Source organism: Sinocyclocheilus rhinocerous, unplaced genomic scaffold (assembly GCF_001515625.1).
Source record: "Sinocyclocheilus rhinocerous isolate Xijiao unplaced genomic scaffold, SAMN03320098_v1.1 scaffold14, whole genome shotgun sequence".
Taxonomy (NCBI): Eukaryota; Metazoa; Chordata; class Actinopteri; order Cypriniformes; family Cyprinidae; genus Sinocyclocheilus; species Sinocyclocheilus rhinocerous.
Genome location: NW_015629561.1, coordinates 1,523,210 through 1,538,303, shown reverse-complemented (window position 1 = coordinate 1,538,303; position 15,094 = coordinate 1,523,210). Strand labels below are relative to the sequence as shown.

Below are 15,094 nucleotides of genomic sequence, written 5' to 3'. Positions count from 1 at the left end.
CTTTTTTTCTTGGACACAGGTGTCCAGGTGGTCATTTTAGTTGTGTTTTTTTTTCTTGACAGTTTAGTATATTGCTGTCATGTTTTTTTTTAAACATTTTTGATCATTTTGATTATCCATTGTGCATTAGATCATTAGCAATTAAAGTCTGTAACACATCTATAAGAAACAAGTTATTAATATTAAGTGTAGTAAAATCGTTTAACAGCATTGTTCCAATCTCAGATAAAAGGAACAAGGGCAAAGGCACCTCTCCAGTATGTTAATCTATCATTAATTACTTTGAAACTGTCAAGAAAGAGATTTCAAATATCTCTAATATTAAATTTGATTCAATAATTGTAAAGTCCACAGAGTTTAACAGTCGGTTATGAAAAATGAAGATGCCGAGGTTTAAAATACAGAATAAAGGATGCTTTAAATATGAAGATGGAGAAAACATGTACAGTAATGCATGGTGCTATGATTGCATTATATTTATAATTATAATTATTGTTATAATGCTGTGAAATGAGATTCACTTCAAAATGGTGAGGACATTTAAAGATCAAAATCAAAATGTAAACAACATTAAATGTTGTTTAATGTTTAAAAAATATATATGATACTTTTTCAGTTATATAAGTGATGTGGATATCTTCAAAACTGATTGAAAGTGCCTGAGGTCAAAATTTATTAGTACGTATTATAATATTTGTTACATATTATATGATATATTACAATCTTAAATAGTGTACAAATCTACCTGTCATCCTTTGGTATAAAAATGTTTTACAAGTGTCAAAATATCATAAATAAACTTACAATAGAAAAAGACTCGGATCATAATATTGAATTTAATCAGCGTGTTATAATCAGCCTCTTAGTGAATGGTTGAGGAAGTTGTAACACTTGAAAACAAGATGTTTTAGACAGCGGAAAAATAATATTTACAGAAAAACAAGAGTGAAATCCAAAAGCCAAAATTTTATACCTCAATTTTTTTTTATCATTACAAATTTTTGTTGTTGTTGAAAATTTCTGTCATAATATAATCTGATATAATCACACCTTTTCTCTAGTGTGTATAATTGCCCCTGATTTCTCATTCATTTAGAGTTGTGCTTTGGCAAGTTATTTCTGAAAGAGATTTAAGTGTATTTGCATCACAGGTGTGGCTCTTCTGCAGTGCGGTGGGTTTCAGATTCAAATTTCAAACATACATCAGCTCTACATTGCTACTCTTTCAGTGCTTTGTAACATATTGTCATATTAAAACATTACTTTTATACAGTGGGTATAGAAAAGAATCACCCCCTTTAAAACAATCAAATTTTGTTGCTTTGCAGCCTGAAATGAAGACAGACACAAGTTTTTGTTTTATCCAGCTGTATTTACTCAGTGCAACTTATAACATCCAAGTGAAAGATAATAACACCAACATGTCAGAAAAAAATAAAAAACCAGAATCACAAAGGTAAAAAAAAAAATCAATACACAAAAAAATTCAAATAGAATACAATTCAACACTCACAAAAAAATGCACACGCAATCAAACTAAAGGATTACAACTATATACATTAAAATATTAAATTGTCTTGTTCAATAAGCTACATGGAGACTAGAGTGCTTCATATGCATATATGTACAAATACATTAAAACACTATGCTTGAACATATTTTTTTTTTATAATCTAGTTGTGAATTTATTTGAGATTACAAATATATTTGCATCAGTTGCTTCTCTCGTACCATAGCGCTCCCCTCTGTGGCACTCCAAGTAAGGACCCCAGTCCTCTGTGGGTGAACAGGCTGCTTTGATACGCTGAATGACAAAAGCCAAGCGATCAGAATCAAATGGTGCATGGCTAAAGAACACAATGCACCACTGGCATACTACACATGTTAATATATAGTCTTTAAAAAATCTTTACAATCATTTATTTATTTATTTTTTTCTCAGATAAAACATGAAAATCCCACTTTACCTGCCAGGGGCCCCCACTTGCTTTGTATACTTTCCAGACTGCAACAATAGGGATCCAAATGAGGCAAAATGCAGTCATACACCAGCCCACAGAAATGCCCCAAACTGGATATGCAACTGAGCCATATGTGGGGGAAGTGAAAGTATACAAAGACCATACAAGAATAATCTGCAAAAAAAATAAAATAATAATAATAATAATTTCAAAAACAACATAATTATTAGCTATAATATATATATATATATATATATATATATAGATAGATAGATAGATAGATAGATAGATAAATTGTTATTATTGATATAATAATTGTATATAGTTTAAAAATTGTGTACATACAGAAAGAACCACTGGAGTGATAAAAAACCAACAAGCTCTCCACCAGAACCAGAAGAGGGCGCTCTTAGTCCCAATCATCATCTCAATGTCTTTGATGAATCGATTTCCACCTGAAAATGTAAATGCATTTTAGAAAAGAATAGAACAATAATTGGAGACAGCATATATCATTATCACATATTGCTAATGTATACTCACCATCAAGGGTGTAACTTTGGTTTGAGAAGTGGGGGGGACACAAAATATCTTTAGCGTGTGCACGCGACGTTCCTGGACGCGCGCGTCTGTGTCCTGCTCGGTCCTGCTCCTCCGTGGCGATGACGGCGTGCGGTTAAAAAAAATATAACAAACGAATTTGAAAGTGGGGGGGACACAAACGTGATTTTGAAAGGTGGGGGGGACATGTCCCCCCTGTTCCCAGTGGAAATTACGCCCCTGCTCACCATACAGGATGGATAGACCTAAGACCTCCAGTAATCCAGCGACCAGGAGAATCCATCCAGCACAAAAAGTGTCAATTAAATTCACCCAATATATTCCTGCCTATCAAAACAAAACACGTTTACACACACAACTGGGATCACACTGTGCAGAATGCCCTTATTATCCTTTCATGTAATGCAATTTTATAATTGTAATATGTTTAAGGTTGGTCTTACATGTCTTATAAAACGTGAATCTATATTCGTAATGGTTTGCCTACCCCAGTGACACATGGCAAGCAAGCAAAAAGAGAACAATGCAGACTGCTGTTGTAACAATTCCTCGTTTGGACTTTAAAACTTTGGGATAGGAGGCAGGTGGAGATAACCTCTGAAGACAAATCATGATTCACATCAAATATTTGAGTACTTTTTTTCTTTTTCTTTTTTTTATTATTGTAACTAAATCTGCTTTTCTTTACCTATTCCTGCAAACTGGGAGTCCAAGCCAAGGGTGATAAGCATAACGAAGAACAGGACTGACCACAGCGGTGAAATGGGCAGCTTAGAAAGAGCATCAGGGTACGCAATGAAGGCCAATGCAAAACCTAAACCACAAACTGGGGCTTAGCTTCTTCTTCTTCTTCAAAAAAAAACATTTAATAAGGTAATTGAATTGTACGATTTCTCATGTTATTCCAAACCTGTATCCTGTATTTTTATTATTGTTTTTTTTCTGTAATACAACCCAAAAAATTAGGTTTGAAACAACATGAGAATGAGTACATCATGCTTGAATTGTAATTTTTGATTAAACTATTTCTACAATGACTCATTCAAATCATTCACCAAAAGATGATGATAATGTTTTACTCTTTCTCATGTTATTCCAAACCTGTATGCTGCTTCTTTTTTTTTTTTTTTTGTGAAACAACCAGAAAAAGTAGGTTTGAAACAACCAGAGGATGAGTACATCATGCTAGAATGTTTATTATTGTTTAAAACGATTTCTTTAATGGCAAACTACACATTTTATTACTTCCTTTGTTTTAAAAGAACTCTTAAATGTTCTGCAATACACTCTTCTGATTACTGAAAAATGAAAAACAACACTACATTTACATTTCAGATCTTACCAGCATCTGCAACTTCTGACACTGGTCTCCGATAGACATGCGCCATGTGTCCAAGGATCGAAAAGATGGCAAAGCCAGCAAAGACACTGGTGCCACAGTTTGTAACACACGCTATAATGGAGTCTGGGAAGCAGTTGTTGTAAAACTTATTGTAAGAGGACAGAGCCATCAAACCACCCCAGGCAATAGAGAGAGAAAAGAAGATCTGAGTAGCTGCATCCTTCCAAACCTATATGGTAAAAACGGGCTACATTAGCTGTCTGATATTGGTGTATTCCTGTGATTATAAACGGTAAGGTTAGACTGTTGTATTTAGATCTTTACAGACCTCAGCATCAGCCAGTTTAGTGAGGCTGGACTTTTAACCATTATAGAACTCAATGCCATCTTTTGCTCCCTCCAGAGTCGCACCACGTATTAGTAGGATAAAAAGAACGATGTATGGGAAAGTAGCTGTGAAATACACCACCTGAAACATACCATTTATTACGTTAAACTAAATCCAAAATGCTTTGTTCTCTTGCTGCCCCAATTCAATTTATTGCACAGATACGATTTAATTTTACTGAGGTGAAACACTAACCTTCCCAGAGGACTTTATGCCTTGAAGAGAGCTGCTCCGACTAGTATCCAGGCGAGCAACAGGCAAAGGGCCAGGTGCCAAACCACCGGCCCTGTCTCATTCATACTGCTATAGTGCGCTGAAGAGCCACCTCACTGAGGACAAATAATTCAGTCACAAAATGTCAAATACAAAAAAAAAAAGAAAGAAAAAGGACATAAACACACCTAAATAAAAAAAAGAATCAAAAGAATGCAGATAAGAAAAATTCCCATTGATTTTATCATTCAAGACTAAAGATTAAAACATGTTGAGGTGAAGATTTCACTCAAAACAAAATGTATCTTTACAGAGAGAAAAATATTTTAATTATTTCAATGTTGTTTACTTGATATTGGAGACAGTTACATTTTACCGTTTTACAGTTTGGGGGTGATATGATTTTTTAATATATATTTTTTTGAAAGTCTCTTATGCTCACAAGTGCTGCATTCATTTGATCACAAATACAGTAAAAACAGTAATATTGAAATATAACAAAATTAAAAAAAATTGAAATCACACAAAAAATTTTTTTTAAAGAACTGCAGTCTTCAGATTCACATGATCCTTTAGAAAACATAATGTGCTGATTTGGTGCACAGGAAGTTATTTTTGTGGAAATGTGATACTTTTTTCAAGATTCTTTGATGAATAAAAAGTTCACAAGAACAGTATTTATTTGAAACTGTGTTTTTAACAATGTACTATAAAAGTCTTTACTGTCACCTTTGATGACTGTCACACCAAACTTTTGAACAGTAGTGTATATTTTTTGAAAATTATTATAAAATTCTAATTATAAAATTTAAATGATAAAATTGTTAAAATAATTAAATCATACAAATGTGTTGAGTGGTGTTAGTCAAGTAAAAAAAAAAAACACTTTTTGTATTGCTGCTTCCATCTTACAACTAAAGCCTTGTAAACATCAAAAGGTGAGACAAACCCAGCATCCCACCCAAGCTTCCTGTTTCAACAGGAAATACTTCAGAACAGGAAAGAAAATACACTCGACAAATTTTTAATGCTGTCTAATGCCAACCACCCCAAAACCTGACACAGACCAAAACATTACTAATTTAATCATGAATAATCCAAAATTTAGTATATATTCTAAATTATAACAAAGTTAAGTCACACTGACAAGCAGGTACTGTACAAAAACAAATGTCAACCTACTCCCAGTATTTCTCGCTGGGGCTCTGGCCTGCTGAAAATTCATTCTGGCAGGTTTGATTCTCAGAAGTCACGTTCAGTGTTGCAGCAGTAATGTTGTAAGCTATTGAAATACAACATAAGGTCTAAACAATGATTCCCTGCAGTATTATTCTGTATCTTGATAAATAAGTACTTTGAACATATAAAACAATAGTTTGATCTATAACGAACTAGTTTAAACTCTTATAATTTTAAGCACAGAGCTGTGAGGAAGTTCCCATTAGATATTATTATTATTATTATTATTATTAATATTATTACAGGTTTACGTGTGAAAGGCAAATTTCCCTTGCAAGCCAGTTCATCTAGAAAAATCCTAATGCTTTCATTATCTGAGCAAAAAGTCATGGAATGTCTGACACTGAAACATGGGCCTCTTTAAAAGAGAAACGGTCTACATAACAAACCTGTTGAGTTGCAGTCCTTGACACTCCAAGGGAAAGGATATTGAAAAGATGCAAAAAGGTAGTAGATACTATATGCAATGATCACATTATAGTAGATTGCCACAAAAGTGCTAACCAGCATCATTGTGATGCCAACACCTACAAAAAAATCACATTAAAAAAAAGGATATGTTTAAAGTATAAAAGCCAAACTTTTGAATCAATTTGCTTAAATAAGTGTGAACTTGATTTGCACATGTTGGGTTTTTTTAGTGCCCACAAACCCCCTTAAAAATTAATGTAAAGGTCCTGAGGGCAAATTTCAGTATGCAGTCTGCATGTTAACTGTGTCGAAGGGCTATTTGTTCTTAGCATGTCTCAAGGTTGGTTTAATACATTTATGAATTAGCCTTGAGGCATTTACCACATTGGTGGACCTTAATGTGAATCCACAGTGTATTTTTAAGAATTTCCTCTGTAACTTTTAGATCGACCAATTTTAAGGTTGAACATGTTCAATGTTACCTTGCAGTATAGGCACAGATTTCCACACATTGATGGGGCCTTGGCTGCAGAACTGTCCAAAGGAGCTCTCCATGAAGAACAAAGGAAGGCCAGCAACAGCCAGCATGATAGTGTAGGGGATGAGGAAGGCCCCTTAAATTGTTAAAAAGATGCAGTATTCAAAACAGAGTGAAATATAACTTTTAAATAGAAATTTTCTTTAAAAATGACTTTGTGTTCATATAATTGAGTTATGAAGGAAAAGTAAAATACATAGCCCATTTTCTTGCCTACTTTTACATTCTTGCTCCTCTATTATACGAATATAAAAAAGTATGAATGACATTAATTTAACATACATTATCGTGAGAAATAATATTAAATGTCATCTTACTGTACCTCCCCCATGTTTGTAAGCCAAGTAGGGAAATCTCCACACATTTCCAAGACCAACTGCATAGCTGATCATAGACAGCATGCACTCTCTTTTGCTGCTCCAGTTTCCCCTTTCAGTCTTCTCATCTTCCTGCCCAACATGAGGATCTGGCTTGTTAGATTCATTGTTATCCTGCAAAAAAAAGAAAAATAAACAAATAATACTCATTGCAAATCACATCACATAAAAAGTCTTCAGTTGGTCCTGCTTTCTTTCTTTCTTTCTTTTTTTTGTTTATTATCAAAATGTGGCAAGAAATAAAAAACTGATGTGAACATAATTGTTTGTTACCTGCTCAGCTGCAACGGAGTTTTTGAATAGTACTCCTGTAATGTTGTTCAAGCTGTATTTCCTCATTCTTCAGCACAGTCTCAAGAGCGACAGGTGAAATGATGGATACACCTGACAGAGTGAACTTGAGGAAAAACTGTACACGGTAGTCTTATATACTGTCGTTCACATACACCCCACCCCACCCCCTTTCAACATGACAAAACATCACATTTGGTGTCTTCATACACATTACATACACTAATTATAATCTCGGTTTGCATTTACATTTACTATGTTGGAAGTATCATGAATTATAAATCAATATTTTTATTTGAGCTTGATTTATTAATATGATGTTTTTGTTTCTAAATGTATGGAATATCTATAATACTACACAGTGTGTACAGCTTTTTTAACAATAGAAAGAACTGGGCTAATTTAGTAATCACTAGGTATCAGTCACCTGAGAAATTCCAAAGTGAATAAACTACTAATCATTGCCAACAAAGGCCACTGATAAACTACACTTTCTCTCTCAAGAGGGGGCTTCACAGTCATTCTCTGTCATGACAGCATGAAAGTCACTTGTTCATGATTAAACGAGAAAAAAAATAAAAATGAGTTTCAGATATGTGTGTGACTTATTCATATTTATTCAGCGAGATCACTTCCATAACATTTTATCAGTAAACATTTAGGTGAGGCAGAGCTATTTAAGGAATGTCAGAGAGGCAATATCCAGTGGAACAAAACTGGCTTTATTATTATAAAACATGTTTTATATGAAGTTCAGGTTATGATGTGGTTTTACAGAATGAACACTATTATATAGTTCAGTTCCATAGAAAAATACAATAGTAAAACTTTGGGAATGTTTTATTGTCTTTTTATTGTGTAGCAATCATCAAATGTATTATAAGAAAATGTATCAATAATATTTATCAAGACACATGAAATGATTCCCGGGAATTAAATGACTCCACTTCCCTGTTTTGTTTTGGGTTTTTTTGTCTCCCAAAGCATGTTTCCAAGTGCAGATTCCAAACCGTTATTGACATTCCACAGACTCTCAATGACTGGACACTGAGGGCTGGAGAGCAAACATAAGATCTTTGTATCAAGCCTGACAAAAGAGCACAACCCTAATCAGTCAACTTATTAACTCAACACCCTCACCCACCCTTTTCTACAGGTTTAAACATCTCACCACCTGCATTTAAGCCTTATAAATCACTGTCATTGTGTTAAGCGCTAAATTTTAGTATGGTTTTCCGATACACATGAACCAGTTGTGAGATATAGATCATGAGTTGTTTGCCGCAGTCTGATGTTATTGCCCAGAATTGTTTTGACTGTCATTAAAGTGCTTATCAGGTCATTACAGGTAAAGCAATCAAACAGTCGCCCCTCAAAGGCTGTGTCTGTTTTAGAGGAAAGGGTTCAAATAAATGAAAAGATTGTTTGAGGCAAAAAGTGGTCATAAGGATGTATTTATAGTTCATTTGACAGAGGAGGTATAATTTTAATTGTTCAGGGAGCCATGCAAGGAAAATTTCAGGTTATTTCTTTGAGTTTTCTATCTCTAACAAGTCAAACAAGTTGGTTGTCAAAGTGAAACAGCACCTTACTGACAAGTTCTGTCCTGGTGACTTTGATTAAAAAAAAAAACTATACTCTTAATATAAGTTGCATTCAGGATGTTTGTGTCCTGAGTTTTGAGAAAGTAGAAATATTACAAATGTAGACACTGATAACAGTGAGTCACCTGCATTCACTACATTCAAACAGTTGTGGGATGAAATACTCCCTGTTACACACTTACTGAAGTCATGTCATAGTCCTATTGTCACAAATACATGGTGACTCTCAAAAAAGATGCTTTCATAAAACAAAACAAAAACCCAGCATCATTAAGGTCAAAACATGTTCTCAAATCTGTGCAATGTGAAAATAAGACTTGCAGGCTAATAACACATGACTTGCAAATTAAATGACTTTAATATGTAACTGATTCATGGCATAAAGCACAAAAGCCACATTCTCCCAACTGTCAGTTTTCTTTGAAGGTTACTTCCTTGATTCAGTCCTCAATCTGTCTAAATGTTCTGTGTGTATCAATACTCTATCAGCATAGACATGCCAACATCTAATTAAGATTTAATAGCAATAACTTGATATTAAGTAATGATTAAGAAACATATCTGTCAAAACTTGATTGTTGACTTAAGGGTAACTTCAGACATTGTGTTATATGATATCAGTAACAAAGTAAATTAGCAGCTTGTGTTCTGTGATTTCTATAATAGAAATATTTTTTTTTCTGTTGGCATTAACCAGAGCCAATTTAGATTTAAAGATATGAATGTTGTCACAGAGAACTAGAGAATATGATTTGTTTGCATATGTATTATACTCGCATAAAAGCAGTTAATACATCACACCATCACACACACACACACACACACACACACACACACACACACACACACACAAAGAGCCACACGAAAGGTCTACAGGCATGTTTAAAAACCAGCCATTTTTTATATCACATGCAAAATATTGCTCTTAAAACACAATTCAAAGTTTTTCTTTCACCTCTTTCAGATGTGAATGGAAGATTATGGATTTTAACAAGTTTTTCTTTAATTTTCTCATGATGACATCATTATAACATTATAAAATGAGTTAGATGTAGTCAAGTAAGATGTTTCTGTTCTTCTGATATTATATAAGATAATACATTATACAAGTTAGATGGATGTAGTCAAGTAAGATCTTTCTGTTCTCAGCTCTTCTGTCTCACATGTAGAATAAATACAGCATTGTTCCTGAAGAGACATGAATCCACAAACCTAAAGTAAATCAAATATGCATCAAACAAACAGCAAACTGCAATGCTGATTTTTGCGCTGCCAACGGTGTCATCTAACCAACAGACAAGCACACAAACACAGAGTAAAAGCACAGAAAGGCATATTAGAATGGCTATGTGGCTTTTGAAAAAAAACAACATACCCTAACAGAGGATCTCCATTTCCTATCTAAATCTCTCAATTTCCTTTTCCCCCCATTTCAGTATTTGTACTTCTCTCTAAAGTCCACAGGAAATTATATTCCTCTCATACAAAATCCCAAGGCACTATAAATTTCCCTACAGTAAAAATGTATATCAATGCAAAGTCATGCCACTCTGATATAATAAAGTTAGAGGAAAACAAAAGAGCCCCCTGCTGATTGGTCACTGCCATTTACACTGTAATATCAGTAGCCAGACGGAGACATAGGGCAGCTTCAGAGGGCATGTCTCCAGCACTGATCTCATTTCCTTCCAGCCTCAAGACTCTCAGCTTGGAGAAGTTCATGACATCCACCACACTGCAGAAACTGCCCAATGTAAACTCTGAAAAGAATGGAAAACAAGTTGTATATGCAATTTCAACATGTCTGGCATCGGAACAATCACTGGATGAGAATAGTTAAGATCATAGGTCTTCAGCCCTGCTCCTGGGGACCCACTGTCCTGCAGAGTTCAGCTCCAACCCTAATCAAACACACCTGAAGCAGCTAATCAAGGACTTCAGGATCAGTTGAAAAGTCACATGCCAAGTGTTCTGAAGCAGGTTGGAAATAAACTTTCCAGGATAGGGGGTCCCCAGGAGCAGGGTTGAAGACCTATGGTTAAGACTGTTTCACTAAACTACACTGGAAGAAATAATTTTCTTAATCTTTTTTTAAATTTATTTTTTATCAAAGTTTAGCCTTAAAAATATCCAACATCCTTAAACAAGATACATTTACACAAGAAACAAAATGAGTGATAAGAGAATATCAAAATATATACATTTAAATTATTGTTTTGTTTTTATATTGTTTGTAACTATAAAACTCACTACATTTTATTTAAAAATAAATCTCAAATTTATATGAAAAACAACAAAAAAAATATTAGGAAGGTGGGAAAATTAACATTTAAAATTAATTACCCAATTAAACTTAATTCAATTTAATATTAAATTCAGTCTTAATAAGAAATGATATTCTAATGTTTTCCACTTTCATATCACCAATTGTATCTTTATATTGCTTTTGTATTACTTATTTATATAACTTTCCATTTTTCCATGTTTTATTTTTTATTATTAAAAAATTAATTAATGAAAATGATGTTTACATTTTTTTACTTATTTAATCATTTTATAAACCTAAGTATAACAAATAAGGCTGAAATAATTACTTTTTAAGTAAATTAACAAAAATAAATAAATAAATAAAGGTGAACTTGTATTCAAGTGTTAAAAAATATGTAGAAGTGCTGTACCTTTGATCTGATTGGCCTGTAGATAAAGATGTTGCAGATTAGTACTAACAACAGGAATGCTCTCCAACTTGTTGAAGGACAAATCCAGCTCCACCAGACCGCTGTTGTTAAAAGTGTTTTGAGGGATACCTTTGTTTGTGAGAACATTGTGAGAAATACGGATATACTGTAGGTTGGTGAACTGGCTGAGGAAGTTCTCTGGAACTGCTTCGATGGAGTTGGACTCGAGGTAGAGCTGGTGAAGCATCTCAGGGAGACCATTAGGAACCTTCTTGAGCTGGTTACTGCTCACATCCAGCAGAGTTAACGACTTCAGACCTTTCAGGCCACCACCAATATCCTGGAGACCGTTGTTATGGAGCAAAAGTATGGTCAAATTCTCCATGCCCTCAAAAGCGTTAGGGGGCAACTTGGCGATTGTATTGTGATTGAGACGAAGGTCACGTAGTGATCGAGGCAGGTTGGACGGCACCTCGGTTAGGTTGTTGTTGTTCAGGTACAGGCGATCCAAGTTCACCAGTTTAGCAAACGCTTGCTTGCCCACTGAGTTAATATGATTCTCATGCAACATAACCCACACAAGGTTGCTGGCATTTCCAAAAGCATTATCTGGAACAGAGGTGATCTGATTGTGTTGCAGGTACACATACTTCATCCGGGATGGGATGTAAGGCATTTGTTTCATGTTGCGGTTGTCACAGTACATGACGATTGGGAAGGTTGGAGGACAGTCGCACTCCTCAGGACATTCTCCTCCGGTGTTGTCGGCCTGCAGAGAGGCGTATCCACGGCTGTGCAGGGAAGAAAGCCACTGGAAAGGATCTCTGTCCTGAGCCAGTGAGAACTTCAGAAGCCCCAACAGCAGGAAAGCGATTAGCCGCATTGTCACTGGCAAGAGACTTGACAGCTGCAGACAGAAAAAACACTTTTAATATTTGTAGGATTAATTAAAAATGCTTAATTACTGGCAAAAAAACAGCCTTAGAAGGATTGCTGATCTTATCTGGTTTAAGCTGGGCTAGCTGCCCACCCAGCCCAGCCCAGCCCATATAAGCTGATGGCTAGCTGGTTAAACTGGATGCCCTGCTGAAAATAAAACAGCCTAAGCTATTTTTCTTGCTATAGCTGCCCTTCAAGTAAAGTCTGTCTGGTTTTAAAAGTTTTAGTCATTGTAAGGCCAGCTAAACCAGCAAATACACCATCACCTGGCTGGGAAACCAGGTAAAATAGTCAAGACAAACCATCTTTGTTTAAGCAGATTTTTCAAGCTGGTGGCTAGCTGGCCTTCCAGATGCCCAAAATCCATCTAAAACTAGCAAATCAGATCAGGCTAGAGGACCAAAGTCAGTTTTGATTGCTTCAAAACTGTTTTGCAGCAGGGAAAGGTCTAGATAAAAAAGAAAATACTGAAATTATTGCAGATCAGACACAAATAGTTACTTATGCATGATAAAACTTAATAATAAAGCTACAGTATAAAAATGAACTGATCCAGAGTACATATATGTCAGGTAGGAAACCCAGGCATTTAATTTATTCATATATACAGTACATTCAGTAACAACTGTTTGAAAAGGGGGGAATGAAAACCATAAGAACAACAAACATTTAACCATATTCCTGCAAAGAATACGCTCAAGACCAAATCGCAACAACATAGCAACACAACTTGTATTCAAGCTGTGAGCTTGTTCCACTTCGTTACCAATTCCAAAGAGGAAAATTTCAACAAGTCTCCATTGATGCAAAATAAGACCAGAATAAATAAACCTTCCACTAACATGTTGACAGTAGAAAATCTGAGCATCACACCTACCTGATCAACAAAGGCACTGCCTTCTCTTTGTCTCACTGCGAGTCCTTGTAGCAATATGAAGTGGCTTTGGCAAAGAATGCAAATACCCCTTCTCCCCTACAAGCTTTTTTTGCCTCCACCCTCCGAAGCCCCCTCTCAAACCCTGTCCAATTACAGAAGACTTGCCTTTCTCCATCCCAAGTCCATTTTTCACCAGCGTTGAGTGGCTGGTCTCGATCACTCCCAGCTGTGGAACATGTTAGGGACATCTGCTTCTGCATACATCAAGCTTTTCTCATTAAGCAGAATGCAGCCCTTACTGCGAGACTGACCAAACTATCAACAGTGCAAAAGGGAGCTGTATACAACTCTACAGACTCTTCTTACCTCTGAGGCACAACATACGTGTTCCATACATATTCAACACATTTTCTCTAGATGCAGACTGACTGACTCAAGTCATTTACCTGACAGCAGTGGCCAATATTAAACAGTCTGCCATTCGATCTCTTGTGTGTTTCATATCTTTTTTGAGTATCATATCTCCAGGCACTCATCCTGAGGAATGTCAGGTCCTCCATCTCCTGAGAGGCCTCTCTTTGTGGTCTTTGATGGTTGGTTGCAGCCAGCTGGTTTTTGGTTAGTAGGTCTGTGGCACGCTAGAGGTGCTGGGCTTTGGACTCAACACAAGACACAAAGCCAGACAGCTTCATTTTCTGACAGCTCCAGGTCTGAATCACAACCACAGGTCTTGAGTGAGCCTCCATTTTTATTTACTGTGTGTGGATGGGTATAAGTGGGAATTGTGCATGTTTTGGCTACTTCGTGTAGCTGGTTTGCTTTAATGTACCAATCAGTCACAACATTTTAAAAAATGATGTCAAAAATTTTGTTTTGAAAGTTACTGAAGTAATCAGCCATAACTTAATTTGATTTAATACTAATAAAGTGCAATCTTCATTACAACTGTGTAATTACATATATTTATATATATGATATACAAGTTTGAATTAAAGATTATTTTATTTATTTATAACCATATTTCAAAGACTATACAAGTAGTTAAACATTATATATGAAGATGTTCTTAAGTATTACATAAGTAGGTCAAAAAAGCAATCCAAAGTTCAACTAATTGCATTTAATCTAAATTTGAACCATATATTAATATATTTTCATTTAATTTAATTGCAATTAACATGCAATTACGTGCCCCAAAACATTACATGACTATAGTATATTTCTCTGATAAGTGCTCTTTTAATTTAAAGTATGCTAAAGTGTGTCTTTTTAACAAGTTTATGTCAGTCTAATTCTGTAAATTGCTTAACTAGAACTGCATGTTGTGTTCACGTGTTATCTTTTACTAATATTTAAATTTGTTTGATGATCTGAAACATTAAAGTGTGACAAACATGCAAAAAAATAAGAAATCAGGAAGGGGGCCAACACTTTTTCACACCACTGTAATAACTAAACACACCTGATGACCTATAAAACAACTTTAGCTAGACATTTTGGCATTGATTGTGAAAGAAAATTCAGGTTATATACATTAAAAAAGCATAAGAATCCCCCCCCCCTCAGGTCCAGAATGCACAGGTCTGATCTCAGAGGGAGGTGAACTCAGCATCAGGAAACATTTTAAATTCCTGCCACCCCTGTCCCCACTCCTGCTGATCTCTCTCCAGCCGTG

At 35.1% G+C, this 15,094-nt stretch overlaps 1 protein-coding gene and 1 pseudogene across 2 annotated transcripts; both read right to left on the bottom strand.

Moving 5' to 3' along the window:
• Positions 1 to 1,666: 1,666 nt before the first annotated feature.
• On the bottom strand, positions 1,667 to 7,393 carry LOC107739307 (sodium- and chloride-dependent neutral and basic amino acid transporter B(0+)-like; annotated as a pseudogene).
• A 2,606-nt stretch (positions 7,394 to 9,999) lies between these two features.
• On the bottom strand, positions 10,000 to 13,493 carry LOC107739308 (fibromodulin-like). 2 transcript variants are annotated; one of them, XM_016551391.1, is made up of 3 exons: positions 13,420 to 13,493; positions 11,604 to 12,510; positions 10,000 to 10,685 (listed from the first exon to the last, which is right to left on the bottom strand). In XM_016551391.1, the coding sequence occupies exons 2-3, from the start codon at positions 12,484 to 12,486 to the stop codon at positions 10,534 to 10,536; spliced, it is 1,035 nt and encodes a 344-aa protein (XP_016406877.1). In that variant the 5' UTR covers positions 12,487 to 12,510; positions 13,420 to 13,493; the 3' UTR covers positions 10,000 to 10,533. The 2 variants fall into 2 exon arrangements, with proteins under 2 accessions (XP_016406877.1, XP_016406878.1); XM_016551392.1 differs by having other exon boundaries at positions 11,604 to 12,502; positions 13,420 to 13,490.
• Positions 13,494 to 15,094: the final 1,601 nt, after the last annotated feature.

Excerpts from the sequence above, each read along its gene's own strand:
- LOC107739308 (XM_016551391.1), bottom strand. The coding sequence starts at position 12,486 with ATGCGGCTAATCGCTTTCCTGCTGTTGGGGCTTCTGAAGTTCTCACTG. Across the intron at positions 10,686-11,603 it reads ACAGGCCAATCAGATCAAAG|AGTTTACATTGGGCAGTTTC; the intron begins GTACAGCACTTC and ends CATTCTTTTCAG.